Genomic DNA, 16756 nt, shown 5'->3' on the forward strand with positions numbered 1-16756 from the left:
TACTTCAGTTTCAATGTGTTCAACAAACTTGGGGTCACAGTTCTCAAACAGTAAATTCAATGTCACTTTATGTCCCACAAAATTAGCTCTGAACATGCAGTGAATTTAGAGAACATTATTGCTGAATGGGCATATCTGATTATATGTCAGCATCAACTTTCAGTACCTGAAAAGTTATATTGTACTTTGGAGGTTGCCCTGCAAAAATCTGCTCTTTAAAGCTGAAGCACAACAAAGGGCAATTCAACTACAGCTCCCATCAGCCTCAACTTGGGGGGGCTGATGTAGTCCAAAACACTTGCAAAGCTGGAGAAGGCTGGTTGGTTAGGAAGGAATCTGTTCTCTCACCAATGTATTTGTATTTGTTTGCGCATTTAAATTATCTGTGACAGCTATGCACTTATGCTACTTGAGGACAATGGTTCTTATACATTATGGTGAGACTGAAGCTGCAGAATCCCAAAGTGGAGAAACTCACTTAAATGTTGCAAGCCCTAAGCTGAAGCATTGATTCAAATAAAACAGTGGCTTGTTGGTTTGTTAAAAAGGTGACTCAGAGCACGTTAAGCCTACAAACTCACCAGCAGTCCTGAGTGCCACCTTGTGGGATGCAGCAGTGAAGGGCTTTTTGTTGGGGCTGAAATCCAGCATTACGTGACAGGTAGCCGACTTCCCATGGTCCCACGGTCCCAGGGTGATGGGGTGGGTGACTGTAACGTTGGCACGCTCAGGCCTGGTATAGTTCCAGAGTTTCTGTGAATGTAGCCTCTCTGCCCCTTTGAAGAAGGTCACTGTGAGCTTGCTGAGGGGGGCCACTCTTACAATGTGGCATTTCAGGTTATAGTGCCAGCTTTGGCCTGTGGAAGACTTCTGGAGCTCCATGATCACCTGCTCTGGAGGGTCTGAAATAACACATAAAGCAAGGGAAACATTAAGATTGCCAGGCAGCCCACTGAGCTTCCATGTTCCTCTCCTCTGTCCACTGCACTGCCAAGATCTGAATGCGCCAAATGCCTCTTGGCAGTGCCACCCTTGATTCACACTGAACTTGTTAGTGTTGACTACACCATCCTCATCAGACCCATGGGGGACAATGTGCATGTGCTGAAGATCATCTAAGCTTTTTATTTTTAAAAGGATCTCTCGCCTGATGGTTTGCAGGTTTGTGATGGCCAATGGTTTTTAGCAAACAAATTTGAATCACTGTACAAATTGACCTAATCCGCACCTCCCAGAATATGCTTTGTGCAGATTGCCACCTTCCAAATGTGCTGGTACAATTCTTAGTTCAAAAACATTACCAAAATAAATCTTAAAACTAGTATTGTAGGGCAGAAAATACATTTAGAATTGCAATTTTGGGAGAGAAAAATGTGTTTAAAGCCTGTATTTAAATGCTAATTTTCATACTGATTGTTTTGTTTAAAATTATAGATTAATATGAAAATGAGACAGAACAGGTTTGTGAGTAAGCGTGTACAAAACTGACATGGGACGGAAATAGACTGATTTGTCCATTTTATTATAAGTATTTACCAACAGCAGGCATGTGGCCCAAGGAGAGCACTGCCTAATCTTCCAAGGGCCACATGGCGGTGGTGAGCCAGAGGCAAGAGTGAGCTGAGCAACGACTGTGACTCTTACCCTTGCAGAGCTACATCTGAAGCCTGCAAATGCCAGAGGTTTCCACACACATACAAACCGCAAGCACACCTCTTCATTCAGCAAGCAGACCTAGTGGTGGGAGGAAAAAATCCTTAAATAGGAGACACGGGGGAATGATTAATGGACTTCAATGTCTGTACACTAATGCGCAAAGCATGGGAAATAAACAAGATGAGCTTGAGCTCTTGGTACAGCAAACTAAATATGACATAATAGGCATCACTGAAACCTGGTGGGATAAGTCCCACGATTGGAATGTAATAATGGAGGGATACAATCTATTTCAGAGAAACAGACAAGACAAGAAAGGAGGAGGAGTGGCGTTATATGTCAGGGATGTGTATACCTGTGAAGAGATCCAAGATTTAGAACCTCAAAGCCAGAGTGAGAGTATTTGGGTCAAAATTAAGGGAGAGAAGAATAACAGAGACCTCATTGTGGGAGTTTACTATAGATCCCCAAGCCAAACAGAGGACATAGATGATGCCTTCCTGGAACAGATGGCCAAGCATGCAAAAGGAAGGGAGATAGTAGTAATGGGGGACTTCAATTACCCGGATATTTGTTGGATGTCAAACTCAGCCAAGAGCATAAGGTCAAACAGATTCCTCACTGGCCTTGCAGACAACTTCATTGTCCAGAAAGTGGGAGAAGCAACAAGAGGAACAGCCATTTTAGATCCGGTCCTAACCAATGTTGATGACCTGGTTAGTGGGGTAGAAGTGGAAGGATCATTAGGCGCGAGTGATCATGCTCTTCTGAAGTTTACTATACAGCGGAAAGGAGCAGCCAAGCATACTAGGACTCAATTTCTTGACTTTAAGAAAGCCGACTTCATAAAACTTAGGGAAGTGCTGGGTGAGATCCCATGGACAGTAATACTAAAAGGAAAGGGAGTTCATGATGGCTGGGAGTTTGTTAAGAGGGAGATAGTAAAAGCACAACTTCAGGCAATACCAATGAGACGGAAACATGGAAGGTGCCTAAAGAAGCCAGGGTGGCTATCTAAAGAACTTTTAACTGAGTTAAGATTAAAAAAGGATGTGTACAAAAAATGGAAAAGGGGGGAAACCACCAAAGAGGAATTCAAACAAATAGCCAGCACGTGTAGACACAAAGTCAGAAAAGCTAAAGCACAGAATGAACTCAGTCTTGCTAGAGAGGTTAAAAGCAACAAAAAAGGCTTTTATGGGTATGTCCGTAGCAAAAGGAAGAAAAAAGAAACAGTGGGGTCACTCAGAGGAGAAGATGGTGAAATGCAAACAGGGGACACAGAAAGGGCTGAAGTCCTCAATGCCTTCTTTGCCTCAGTCTTCTCCGATAAGGAAAACAATGCCCGACCTGAAGAATTTGGAGCAAATGATTCAGCAGAGGAAACACAACCCAGAATAACTAAGGAGATAGTACAAGAATACTTGGCTAGTTTAGATGTATTCAAGTCTCCAGGGCCAGATGAACGGCATCCAAGAGTATGGGAGGAATGTTTTTGCCAAAAAACTCAGAAACCTCATCAGGAGGGCTTTAAACTGACTAATGTGGGGGAGGGAGACAGTGCTCCTGAAGGTAGGAGTCTATCAATTGATGAAGATGATCATCCAAATGTCATAGACCAAATGGAGCAAACAGCAAGCAGACCTAGTGGTGGGAGGAAAAAATCCTTAAATAAGAGACACGGGGGAATGACTAATGGACTTCAATGTCTGTACACTAATGCACAAAGCATGGGAAATAAACAAGATGAGCTTGAGCTCTTGGTACAGCAAACTAAATATGACATAATAGGCATCACTGAAACCTGGTGGGATAAGTCCCACGATTGGAATGTGAAAATGGAGGGATACAATCTATTTCAGAGAAACAGACCAGACAAGAAAGGAGGAGGAGTGGCGTTATATGTCAGGGATGTGTATACCTGTGAAGAGATCCAAGATTTAGAACCTCAAAGCCAAAGTGAGAGCATTTGGGTCAAAATTAAGGGAGAGAAGAATAACAGAGACCTCATTGTGGGAGTTTACTATAGATCCCCAAGCCAAACGGAGGACATAGATGATGCCTTCCTGGAACAGATGGCCAAGCATGCAAAAGGAAGGGAGATAGTAGTAATGGGGGACTTCAATTACCCGGATATTTGTTGGATGTCAAACTCAGCCAAGAGCATAAGGTCAAACAGATTCCTCACTGGCCTTGCAGACAACTTCATTGTCCAGAAAGTGGGAGAAGCAACAAGAGGAACAGCCATTTTAGATCTGGTCCTAACCAATGTCGATGACCTGGTTAATGGGGTAGAAGTGGAAGGATCATTAGGCGCAAGTGATCATGCTCTTCTGAAGTTTACTATACAACGGAAAGGAGCAGCCAAGCATACTAGGACTCAATTTCTTGACTTTAAGAAAGCCGACTTCATAAAACTTAGGGAAGTGCTGGGTGAGATCCCATGGACAGTAATACTAAAAGGAAAGGGAGTTCATGATGGCTGGGAGTTTGTTAAGAGGGAGATAGTAAAAGCACAACTTCAGGCAATACCAATGAGACGGAAACATGGAAGGTGCCTAAAGAAGCCAGGGTGGCTATCTAAAGAACTTTTAACTGAGTTAAGATTAAAAAAGGATGTGTACAAAAAATGGAAAAGGGGCGAAACCACCAAAGAGGAATTCAAACAAATAGCCAGCACGTGTAGACACAAAGTCAGAAAAGCTAAAGCACAGAATGAACTCAGTCTTGCTAGAGAGGTTAAAAGCAACAAAAAAGGCTTTTATGGGTATGTTCGTAGCAAAAGGAAGAACAAAGAAACAGTGGGGTCACTCAGAGGAGAAGATGGTGAAATGCAAACAGGGGACACAGAAAGGGCTGAACTCCTCAATGCCTTCTTTGCCTCAGTCTTCTCCGATAAAGAAAACAATGCCCGACCTGAAGAATTTGGAGCAAATGATTCAGTAGAGAAAACACAGCCCAGAATAACTAAGGAGATAGTACAAGAATACTTGGCTAGTTTAGATGTATTCAAGTCTCCAGGGCCAGATGAACTGCATCCAAGAGTATTAAAAGAACTGGCAGATGTGATCTCAGAACCACTGGCAGTCATCTTTGAGAATTCCTGGAGAACAGGCGAAGTCCCAGCAGACTGGAGGAGGGCAAATGTTGTCCCTATTTTCAAAAAGGGGAAAAGAGAGTACCCAAATAATTACCGCCCAGTCAGTCTGACATCAATACCAGGGAAGATTCTGGAGCAGATCATCAAGCAAACAATCTGTGAGCACCTAGAAAGGAATGCTGTGATCACCAATAGTCAGCATGGATTTCTGAAAAATAAGTCATGTCAGACTAACCTGATCTCGTTTTTTGACAGAATTACAAGCCTGGTAGATGAAGGGAACGCAGTGGATATAGCCTACCTTGATTTCAGCAAGGCATTTGACAAGGTGCCCCATGATATTCTTGTAAAGAAGCTGGTAAAATGCGGTCTTGACTATGCTACCACTCAGTGGATTTGTAACTGGCTGACTGACCGGACCCAAAGGGTGCTCATCAATGGTTCCTCTTCATCCTGGAGAAGAGTGACTAGTGGGGTGCCACAGGGTTCTGTCTTGGGCCCGGTCTTATTCAACATCTTTATCAACGACTTGGATGATGGACTCAAGGGCATCCTGATCAAATTTGCAGATGACACCAAACTGGGAGGGGTGGCTAACACTCCAGAGGACAGGATCACACTTCAAAACGACCTTGACAGATTAGAGAACTGGGCCAAAACAAACAAGATGAATTTTAACAGGGAGAAATGTAAAGTATTGCACTTGGGGGGGAAAAATGAGAGGCACAAATACAAGATGGGTGACACCTGGCTTGAGAGCAGTACATGTGAAAAGGATCTAGGAGTCTTGGTTGACCACAAACTTGACATGAGCCAACAGTGTGAGGCGGCAGCTAAAAAAAGCCAATGCAATGCTGGGCTGCATCCATAGGAGTATAGCATCTAGATCAAGGGAAGTTATAGTGCCACTGTATTCTGCTCTGGTCAGACCTCACCTGGAGTACTGTGTGCAGTTCTGGGCACCACAGTTCAAGAAGGACACTGACAAACTGGAACGTGTCCAGAGGAGGGCAACCAAAATGGTCAAAGGCCTGGAAACGATGCCTTATGAGGAACGGCTAAGGGAGCTGGGCATGTTTAGCCTGGAGAAGAGGAGGTTAAGGGGGGATATGATAGCCATGTTCAAATATATAAAAGGATGTCACATAGAGGAGGGAGAAAGGTTGTTTTCTGCTGCTCCAGAGAAGCGGACACGGAGCAATGGAGCCAAACTACAAGAAAGAAGATTCCACCTAAACATTAGGAAGAACTTCCTGACAGTAAGAGCTGTTCGACAGTGGAATTTGCTGCCAAGGAGTGTGGTGGAGTCTCCTTCTTTGGAGGTCTTTAAGCAGAGGCTTGACAACCATATGTCAGGAGTGCTCTGATGGTGTTTCCTGCTTGGCAGGGGGTTGGACTCGATGGCCCTTGTGGTCTCTTCCAACTCTATGATTCTATGATTCTATTAAAAGAACTGGCAGATGTGATCTCAGAACCACTGGCAGTCATCTTTGAGAAGTCCTGGAGAACAGGCGAAGTCCCAGCAGACTGGAGGAGGGCAAATGTTGTCCCTATTTTCAAAAAGGGGAAAAAAGAGGACCCAAATAATTATCGCCCAGTCAGTCTGACATCAATACCAGGGAAGATTCTGGAGCAGATCATTAAGCAAACAGTCTGTGAGCACCTAGAAAGGAATGCTGTGATCACCAATAGTCAGCATGGATTTCTGAAAAATAAGTCATGTCAGACTAACCTGATCTCGTTTTTTGACAGAATTACAAGCCTGGTAGATGAAGGGAACGCAGTGGATGTAGCCTACCTTGATTTCAGCAAGGCATTTGACAAGGTGCCCCATGATATTCTTGTAAAGAAGCTGGTAAAATGCGGTCTTGACTATGCTACCAACTGGCTGACTGACCGAACCCAAAGGGTGCTCATCAATGGTTCCTCTTCATCCTGGAGAAGAGTGACTAGTGGGGTGCCACAGGGTTCTGTCTTGGGCCCGGTCTTATTCAACATCTTTATCAACGACTTGGATGATGGACTCAAGGGCATCCTGATCAAATTTGCAGATGACACCAAACTGGGAGGGGTGGCTAACACCCCAGAGGACAGGATCACACTTCAAAACGACCTTGACAGATTAGAGAACTGGGCCAAAACAAACAAGATGAATTTTAACAGGGAGAAATGTAAAGTATTGCACTTGGGCAAAAAAAATGAGAGGCACAAATACAAGATGGGTGACACCTGGCTTGAGAGCAGTACATGTGAAAAGGATCTAGGAGTCTTGGTTGACCACAAACTTGACATGAGCCAACAGTGTGACGCGGCAGCTAAAAAAGCCAATGCAATTCTGGGCTGCATCAATAGGAGTATAGCATCTAGATCAAGGGAAGTAATAGTGCCACTGTATTCTGCTCTGGTCAGACCTCACCTAGAGTACTGTGTCCAGTTCTGGGCACCACAGTCAAGAAGGACACTGACAAACTGGAACGTGTCCAGAGGAGGGCAACCAAAATGGTCAAAGGCCTGGAAACGATGCCTTATGAGGAACGGCTAAGGGAGCTGGGCATGTTTAGCCTGGAGAAGAGGAGGTTAAGGGGTGATATGATAGCCATGTTCAAATATATAAAAGGATGCCACATAGAGGAGGGAGAAAGGTTGTTTTCTGCTGCTCCAGAGAAGCGGACACGGAGCAATGGATCCAAACTACAAGAAAGAAGATTCCACCTAAACATTAGGAAGAACTTCCTGACAGTAAGAGCTGTTCAACAGTGGAATTTGCTGCCAAGGAGTGTGGTGGAGTCTCCTTCTTTGGAGGTCTTTAAGCAGAGGCTTGACAACCATATGTCAGGAGTGCTCTGATGGTGTTTCCTGCTTGGCAGGGGGTTGGACTTGATGGCCCTTGTGGTCTCTTCCAACTCTATGATTCTATGATTCTATGATTCTATGATTCTATGATTCTATGATCCACCCTCCAGACAAGCGACAGACATTTTCATAGTTCAAGGACAGATTCCTCCAGGAGGATGCAGGAGGGAGTCTGAGAGGGACATGGCATGGGTGGGGTCACCCTGAGGGTCAGAAAAGAGGCTGGGGTGGGGGGGACATTTAGTCTCCAGACCTGAGGTACCGCCACCCCTGCCTATAGCTTTAAAATATTATGATTTTGTGGCAAGGGGCAGACTCCTCATAATCCTAAATGTAGTAAATTTAGCTGATTTTGGGAGTATGCAGGGAAGATGCCAGGCCAGTGGGAATACAGGCTAAATCAGTTCTCCTGTTCAGGAGATTGCAAAAAGAGATGCCATTAAAATAAGCACAAGGAGAACTAAGTGGCAGGCCATTAAGATCAACGGACCATGCAGATGAGAAGTGGGCAGAAGTAGACTTCCGGGTTGGTGCCTCCGGCAATGGCGGAGTTCCTCTGATCGGGAGGAACTTGCCCCGTGGGAATTTGGGTCTGTACCGCCGCGGCGAAGGCAGAGACCCGTAAAAATCACAGGCGGGAGAAGCCTGTGAACGTGGGATTCGACGGGCACCTTTTGCGCCTCCCCTACTCGTGGGGAAACCCGGTTTTGGGGATCCGGAGCGACGTGGGGTGAGCGGCGCGGTGCTTCGAATCGTCTGCTTCTTCCACGGAGCGAAGCCACATAGCTGTTGCCGGAGAGCATTAACTTTTTCCTGTGGACAATTTGACTCCAATGTAATTACCCGTGAGTAGAGATGAGACGGGAAAATCGGATTTTAAAAGTTTAATTTGGCATCGAAACGGGGAGGTTCAAAACAGGAAGTCCACCTTCCCTATTTGTAAACAGACTGAGGCAAGGAGGCTGTAGGCTGAAGTCTTGGAAAGCCTTTTGTAAAAGTCTAAATTTCTATCGGTAAAGAGCATAAAACCTCCCTTGGAGGCAGGAAAAGAGGGGGGGGGGAGTTGTGGACTGAGTATGCCTGCAGGAGAGAGTGAAGGGAGTTAAAATAAAGCCGCTCTGACCCTGGAAATGGGCTGCCAGTAGGACTGACGTTTTGGAATGTTCATTGACAGTACAGTGGTGCCTCGCAAGACGAAATTAATCCGTTCACGAGTCTCTTCGTCTAGCGATTTTTTTGTCTTGCGAAGCAACCCTATTAGCGGATTAGCGCTATTAGCGGTTTAGCGGCTATTAGCGGCTATTAAAGGCTTAAGGGATTAGCGGATTAGCTGCTAAAAGGCTATTAGCAGCTTAGCGCCTTAGAAAAAGGGGGGGGGCGAAAAAAATCTCAAGAATCGCAAGACATTTTCGTCTTGCGAAGCAAGCCCATAGAGAAATTTGTCCTGCGAAGCGCATTGAAAAACGGAAAACCCTTTCGTCTAGCGGGTTTTCCGTCTTGCGAGGCATTCGTCTTGCGGGGCACCACTGTACTTAGAACGTTCCTTGACAGCTAGTGAAGGAAGAGAAATACATTGTTTCTATTGTCCCTGGCTGCTTCTAAAAAGGAGTAAAAAGTAACTGGAATTTGAAATTAACTTTGGATGGTATGAGTTTTGTTTAAAGGGGAAATTGTTTCCCTCTAGTGGATGTCTCCGAAATTGGTTACTTTATAAGAGCTGGGCTAAGGGACTTCCAGGTGCAAGATAAGAACTGTGAGAACTTGAGATTGACCTTGAATTTCTCAAGTGTTATGGTAAATGGAAAGAAAAAAAACAGGTGAAATGTCGACAGAATAGGCCTTAGTGGATGTATTAGTGAAAATAAACGATTCGTTGGAACAGCTTCACAGGAAAATTGACAATCTGGGACCAAAAAAGGTGGACACTAACACAGAAACCATTCAGAGATCGATACAGGAATTTATTTTGACATGGCAAACTGCGGATGAAGCCAGGGAGAAAACCCTTGCTGCTGAATGTAAAACAATACAACTGGAGTGTGAAAGAGCCCCATCCATTCAGAAGCAATTCGATGTGACATCTGATATGATGGAAAAACAGAAGAATTTGAGGACCAGAGCCCTATCTGAATTGGGAAAGGAAAGCTTGACAGAGTTTCAGGAGGAGACTGGACTAACATCGGTTGAGAAAGAGAGGCTTTTGGGGGCCAGTATGACTGCCAAAAATGTGAATTTATTTAAGGGTAACTGTGAAGGACGTTGGTTTGAAGAGAAGGGGGATTGGGAAACATGGTCAAATCTGAAGTTGATATTGTTGGGCTGAGTTGTTGTGGTGGGGATGAGGCTTGCAGTGATGCTGGGGATGTTGCCTTTGTTTCAAATAGTGCAAGCCCTGGATGGGATGGATTGTATCAGGAGGTGGCAGAGGGATGTTTTTGGAGTTGTTTGGCAGGGCAGGAAGCCTCGAGTAAAACTTAAGATATTGACGGATGCTAAAGAAGGAGGTGGACCTGCCCTGCCAGACCCCTAAATTTTGCTGTGAACCATCTGCTTTTTGCTGGCTGAGAGAATGGTTGTCTCCTGGAAGCACAGAAGTGTTGGATAATGGCAGATGAAGTTGATGGACTGGATGAATTGGTGGAAAAGACTGGCAAGACCTGAGACCAGGGAGAAGAGTCGGTGGAAGAAGACTGGGAAAAGTTTAAAGAATATTTATAGAAATATTGTAAAATTAATGAATGTTAGAAGAACGTTGGAATGAAGTTATATGGCTTCAGTAGAAAGGTTATAAGGAATGAAGTATAAATAGATTAATAGAGTATTAAAGGAAAATAAGGTTAAAATGTGTTAAGATAATTATAGGATAGAAAACAGGGGAAGATGGACAGGAAGTAGAATTAAGTATTAATAGATTAATTGAGCATTAAAGGTAAAAATATGGTTAGAATGTGTTAAGACAATTATAGGATAGAAAACAGAGGAAGATGGAAAGGAATTGCTGAAACAATTAATAGAAGAGGAATACAAAAAGGGAGGTGTGAGGAGGTCGAGGAAATAAGGGAAAGAAAGATAAGATGTTGAAATTGAAATTTTAAATGGTTCTTGTTTTGTTTTGTTTTGTTTGTATCTTTTATTATGTTTGTTCTTTTTTATTATGTATTGTATTGTACTGTATTGTATGTTTTTTCTTTTTTGGTTTTTTGCAGTGTTGTGTTTAATTTGTTGGAAACTTAATAAATATTATTTGGGGGGGAAAGAGAGAGAAGTGGGCAGAAGCAGAAGAACTGAGAGGGGAAGGTTGGCAGGGTAAACGGGGGCAGAGGGTGTCCTTTTCCAACAGAGATTTTGGGAGGAAGGGTTTCTGGGAAGAAGGGGAGGGAATGGGCAGAGCTCCATGCAGGGACGGAAGGGCAGCAGCCAGCCTGCCTGGCTGGCAGAAGCAGGCTGTGGCAGAGGGATGAGGGGATGGTGCTTAGGATGCCTCTGAATCCTCTGCCTCTGCTGTGCTGCTGAGAAGGAGAATGCTGTGAACTCTCCCTCCATTGAGACTCAAGTTGCAAATATGTGTACAATGAACCATATATCTTAAAGACACTTATCTCCGCTGTGCCTTAATTTCTCAACAGAAATGCAACCCTGGTTAAGTGCCAGGACCTCTGGGATCTTGCTACCTCTCGGAAGGGATTGCGATGGCCTCTGTAACAATATCTATATCAAGTCACATGTATGAGAGTGTAGAGGGACGCTTTTTTAAAAAAATAATGGGTGGCTCCCATTCCCCCCCCCCAGTGCAGCTCCTGACTGGGTGGTGAGAGAAGTAGAAGAAGAAGAGTTTGGATGTGATATCCCGCTTTATCACTACCCGAAGGAGTCTCAAAGCAGCTAACATTCTGCTTTCCCTTCCTCCCCCACAACAAACACTCTGTGAGGTGAGTGGGGCTCAGAGACTTCAGAGAAGTGTGACTGGCCCAAGGTCACCCAGCAGCTGCATGTGGAGGAGCTGAGATGCGAACCTGGTTCCCCAGATTGTGAGTCTATCGCTCTTAACCACTACACCACACTGGCTCCCAGGGGGGGGGGAAGGTACTCTCAGGCTCACCCACACTTGTTCTGTTCCTAGAGAGCATGGAGCTCTAGGAGACTTGGCACTTTCTCCACACCCTTCCTAAGGAAAATTTGCTCTTCAGCTCTAAATCAGAGCAAACTTCAATCCAGAGAAAACCCAATTTGCCATTTGCTCCAACTGAATGTGAAAGAACAGTTTTCTCCAGAGAAAAGCAGCAGGAAAGAGGAAGTGTGGATTAGTCCTCAGATACAACATTGAGACGAGGCTACGTAGGTTGTAGAGGCCTAGTAAGCCTCACAAAAACCTGTGCTTGTACAGACTTCTGCTTGTCCCACATCTAGAAAGTACGGGCCCAAAAGGTTTTCCTCTTGCCCCATTCCATTCCAAGGGATAACCCACTCTTTAGCGATAAATTGGAACAAATGGAAATCTGGGAAAAACCTGAATTGCCGTTTGCTCCGATTGAGCACTAAAGAGTGGTTTCCCTGGGGAAAAGCAGCAGGACATGAGGAAAGTGTGGATAAGCCCTTAACTCCTCAAAATCAGACACTTGTGCTGCCATAGCCACCATGCCCCAAACTTTCCCTGGTACAGCCACTTACATGCCACTCTACTTTGATTATTTGATGCCTTTTCCAAGAAGGGCCCTTCCGGCCTCAGGTCCAGAGCTGCGCGGCAGGTGACTTCCTTTCCATGGTCATTCTGCTGAGCGGTGATGCTGTTGCTTGTCACCACAACATTGCCGGCTTCAGGATTCCTGTGGTCCTCAAAGGTCTCCACATACAGCCTCCGCTCCCCTTGATACAAGGTCACGGTGAGGTTCCGGATGGGGGCAACATTGAAAACTCGACAAGTCACATTATACTCCTTACCCACCTCCACCTCGGGCAGCGGATCCAACACTACGCGCTCCGGAGCTCCTGGAACAGAGTAAAAAGTGACAACTCTTCATTTGTTTATCTATTTTAGAGGGACAGAAGAACATGAGGGTGAAGGTTCTGCCTCTCTGTGTCTCCTCTGGAAATAATTCTTCCTGCGTGCTCCCAGGACAGAGGGTGGTGTGCCCAGGCCTTAAGGATGAGGCCCATGAGGTCATGAGGCAGCCCCTCTCAGCCCACTTCCAGCTTCCTCCTTTGCAAAGTGTGTTGAACCAAAGGTGAAGTGTTCCAGGAGCTTTGCTAACACCAACTTGGTAGTCAAGATAACCCAGAATTAACTGGTGGTTGTTGTAGCAGTGAGCTGATTTATGCTTATATTCACTTGCTTTGATATAGGCTAAATGGCTTTGCTGTGATGCTTACCTGTGGGCTTGGGATACTGGGCTCTGAGCCCAGGAAGGGGAACTACCTGTCAGACTTGGGTATTTGCCACCTATGCCCTCATCTGGGCAGGTGAAGCAACGGGAAGCCTTAGGCAAAGTGACAAATGCTGCTTTGTGTATGAAGAATGTTATGCACTTTGCTTGGGCACAGACAAGCCATCTCTCTGCTGTGGTGTCTGTCCCAAATCTGCAAAGGAAGCTGGCAGGCTGATTTGCAGTAAGTCTATACCTTTCTTTACAAAGCTCTGGAACTGATCACTCTGGCGCCTTGGACATCCTTCTCTGGTATACCTGCACCCCACCCCTCCCACCAGGCCTCTTTGGACGGACAGCAGAGCCAGAGCAGTCTGGGCGTGCAGTCCCTCAGAATTCCACCAGAGGGCCAGAGCCTCTCTCTGATTGGCTACCAAGATATCCAGCCAGAGGGGAGGGAGGGAGAATAAAAAGAGCATTTTCTGAGGGAGTGTTGAGCTAGAGATAGAGACCTGGGCGTAGCCGGGGTTTTGGTCAGTTAGTTAAGCATTTCTCTTGTTTTCCTTGATTTCCCATTGCCCTCCCTTGGCTAGGCCCATGCATAGAGATAAAGCTAGAGATAGAATTTTCAGAGACAGTTTTGGGAGGGAGAGTTGTTGAGTTGATTCTGCCCAATGTGTGTAACATCCACTCTGCGGAAATTATCTACAGCGAGAGAAAGGAGAGAGCCAGTGTAGTGTAGTGGTTAAGAGCAATGGACTCATAATCTGGTGAACTGGGTTCGCTTCCCTGCTCCTCCATTTCAGCTGCTGGGTGACCATGGGCCAGTCACACTTCTCTGAAGTCTCTCAGCCCCACTCACCTCACAGAGTGTTTGCTGTGGGGGAGGAAGGGAAAGGAGAATGTTAGCCGCTTTGAGACTCCTGAAGGGAGTGAAAGGCAGGATATCAAATCCAAACTCTTCTTCTTCTTCTTTTGGCTTAGCCTGGAAGACAGTGTGGAGTTTCTTGGGAGAGCATTCAGACAGGAGCTAACTGGAGGGTTAAGGCTGAGCCAGGAGAAGTAGAAGCCGTGAGGACACCGTCTCCTTGGGTCTCCTTCCAGCGAGAAGGGGAGATTCCCAGCCCAGCAGCCTGGCCAAAGAGCTGCTTCCGTCCGGACAAATGGAGAGGTTGAGAGACAGAGGCTGGCTGGCTGAGGGAAGTCCCTTTCCCGGCCAGCAGCAAGGGACAGGGGGCTCTGCCAAGAGGCGTCTCCTGCCCCCGCCACCAGCGGAGAGGCTACTGTGGCCGCGGCACAAGAAGCGCCACTCAAGGGGGTCCACTGGACCTGTCCCTCCTGGAGTCCCATAGCCTGGGGGAAGGCTGCTCTGGCACCAAGGGGCTCAGGAGCTGGAAAGAGGTTGTCACCAATCCACTAAGTCTGCTGGGACCAGAGCGAACTCTGGGGCCCTGTGCTTGCTGTCGTGAGAGAACCTCAGCAGAACGCAAGGCGAGCAAGAAGTCACTGAAGAGGACTTGCTCTTGTTTTGATCTTTTGTGGGCTTTTGGCCCTGTGCTACCTGAGGAAAGGAGCGCAAAGATGGATCAAGGGCCTGCTGGTCTTGTCATGCTTAGGCATGTTTCACCACCACCCCTCCATCCAGGGATCATGGGGCATTTAGTGTCCAGCTCCTTCAGGATGCGCACAAGAGACAGAGCTCCTGTATGTACATTCTGCAAAATAATCAGCTGAATTATGCAAAACAGCAGCCTGACATGCACAAATAACGGGGAAATGGAAATTTGCTTTGTTTGCTTCCATCACAAATGTTATCACTTCAAGTCCCTGAAGCCAGACTTCCTTGATGGGTGCCAAAACCAGACTGGGTGGGCTTTGCAGGGGAAGGTTTTCCTACTGGTTTGGTCTCGTTCAGATCCAAAGAGGAAAGGGATAAAATTTTGGGACTGCACTTTCAAAAACCTCTGGAAATAAGTGAATCAAGAGTGGAATTGTTCAAGGATATTCCGAAACATCTTCTAGACCTCAGGTCCAACTACAGAGATCTGGTCACTCAGCTGAGAAGGAACAACATCATCTTCAGGTGGGAATTTCCTGAAGGACTTTCTTTCAGCGTAAAAGGAAGGAAGATAAAAATAAGATCAGTGGAAGACAAGGATAAATTTCTAAAAGACTACGAGGAGGACCTGCAGAAAGAATCTTTAAAAGAACAAGACCCGTCGGATCCACGAGAGAGGAAAAAGATAGACATTGCGAAAGCGATTTTGAACCTGGACAAGAAGACACCACCGGGATCAGAAGATAAAGAGGATACATTGGGAGCATCTGGAGGAATATAATAGAATAAACACAATATGTCTCTGCAACTATTAAGTTGGAATTGTAACAGTTTGAACTCGGTTAGAAAGAGGAAATCGATCTTTCATATATTAAAAAAAGAGCAATTGGACTTGATTTGTCTACAGGAAACCCACGTGACTAGGCTCCACAGGAAAATTTTAATTAACAAAAGATTGGGCCAAGAGTTTATCTCATCGGACAAAGTTAAAAAAAGAGGAGTTGTAATATATGCCAAAGAGAGCCTAGCACCAAAATTTATCTTTAAAGATGAACAAAGAAAATATTGATGGACTCAAGGGCACCCTGATCAAATTTGCAGATGACACCAAACTGGGAGGGGTGGCTAACACCCCAGAGGACAGGATCACACTTCAAAACAACCTTGACAGATTAGAGAACTGGGCCAAAACAAACAAGATGAATTTTAACAGGGAGAAATGTAAAGTATTGCACTTGGGGGGAAAAAATGAGAGGCACAAATACAAGATGGGTGACACCTGGCTTGAGAGCAGTACATGTGAAAAGGATCTAGGAGTCTTGGTTGACCACAAACTTGACATGAGCCAACAGTGTGACGCGGCAGCTAAAAAAGCCAATGCAATTCTGGGCTGCATCAATAGGAGTATAGCATCTAGATCAAGGGAAGTTATAGCGCCACTGTATTCTGCTCTGGTCAGACCTCACCTGGAGTACTGTGTCCAGTTCTGGGCACCACAGTTCAAGAAGGACACTGACAAACTGGAACGTGTCCAGAGGAGGGCAACCAAAATGGTCAAAGGCCTGGAAACGATGCCTTCTGAGGAACGGCTAAGGGAGCTGGGCATGTTTAGCCCGGAGAAGAGGAGGTTAAGGGGTGATATGATAGCCATGTTCAAATATATAAAAGGATGTCACATAGAGGAGGGAGAAAGGTTGTTTTCTGCTGCTCCAGAGAAGCGGACACGGAGCAATGGATCCAAACTACAAGAAAGAAGATTCCACCTAAACATTAGGAAGAACTTCCTGACAGTAAGAGCTGTTCGACAGTGGAATTTGCTGCCAAGGCGTGTGGTGGAGTCTCCTTCTTTGGAGGTCTTTAAGCAGAGGCTTGACAACCATATGTCAGGAGTGCTCTGATGGTGTTTCCTGCTTGGCAGGGGGTTGGACTCGATGACCCATGTGGTCTCTTCCAGCTCTATGATTCTATGATTCTATGATTTGGCAATTGAAATTCAGTATCATGGACAGAAATATTTGATTGTAGGTATATATGCACCGAATGAAGGAAAATCTGAATTCTTCAAAAAGTTGCATGAGACATTGATGGACTATTTGGAGTACAATGTGATTTTGATGGGTGATATGAATGGAGTAGTTTCTACAAATATGGACAAGGCACAAAGGCAGGTAGTCACCAAAGATGGGAGACTACTGAAAACTTTTTTTGAACTAACTGATAATTTGGACT

General features: G+C 45.5%; 2 protein-coding genes across 4 annotated transcripts in view; one reads left to right on the plus strand and one right to left on the minus strand.

Annotated features, from left to right (window-relative positions):
• Nucleotides 1-16756, plus strand: part of SHFL (shiftless antiviral inhibitor of ribosomal frameshifting) — a 320289-nt gene that overhangs the window by 170084 nt on the left and 133449 nt on the right. The window lies entirely within an intron of this gene.
• Nucleotides 1-16756, minus strand: part of LOC310668132 (intercellular adhesion molecule 2-like) — a 200882-nt gene that overhangs the window by 167170 nt on the left and 16956 nt on the right. For all 3 annotated transcript variants that reach the window (XM_083421123.1, XM_083421122.1, XM_083421121.1), the window contains exons 4-5: nt 12278-12595; nt 582-902 (exon numbers count right to left, since the gene is read on the minus strand). In XM_083421123.1, coding sequence (XP_083277249.1) covers nt 582-902; nt 12278-12595 — 639 coding nt within the window. The remainder of the gene's footprint in view (nt 1-581; nt 903-12277; nt 12596-16756) is intronic.

This window comes from Podarcis tiliguerta (genome assembly GCF_965153285.1).
Source record: "Podarcis tiliguerta genome assembly, chromosome: 17".
Taxonomy (NCBI): domain Eukaryota; kingdom Metazoa; phylum Chordata; class Lepidosauria; order Squamata; family Lacertidae; genus Podarcis; species Podarcis tiliguerta.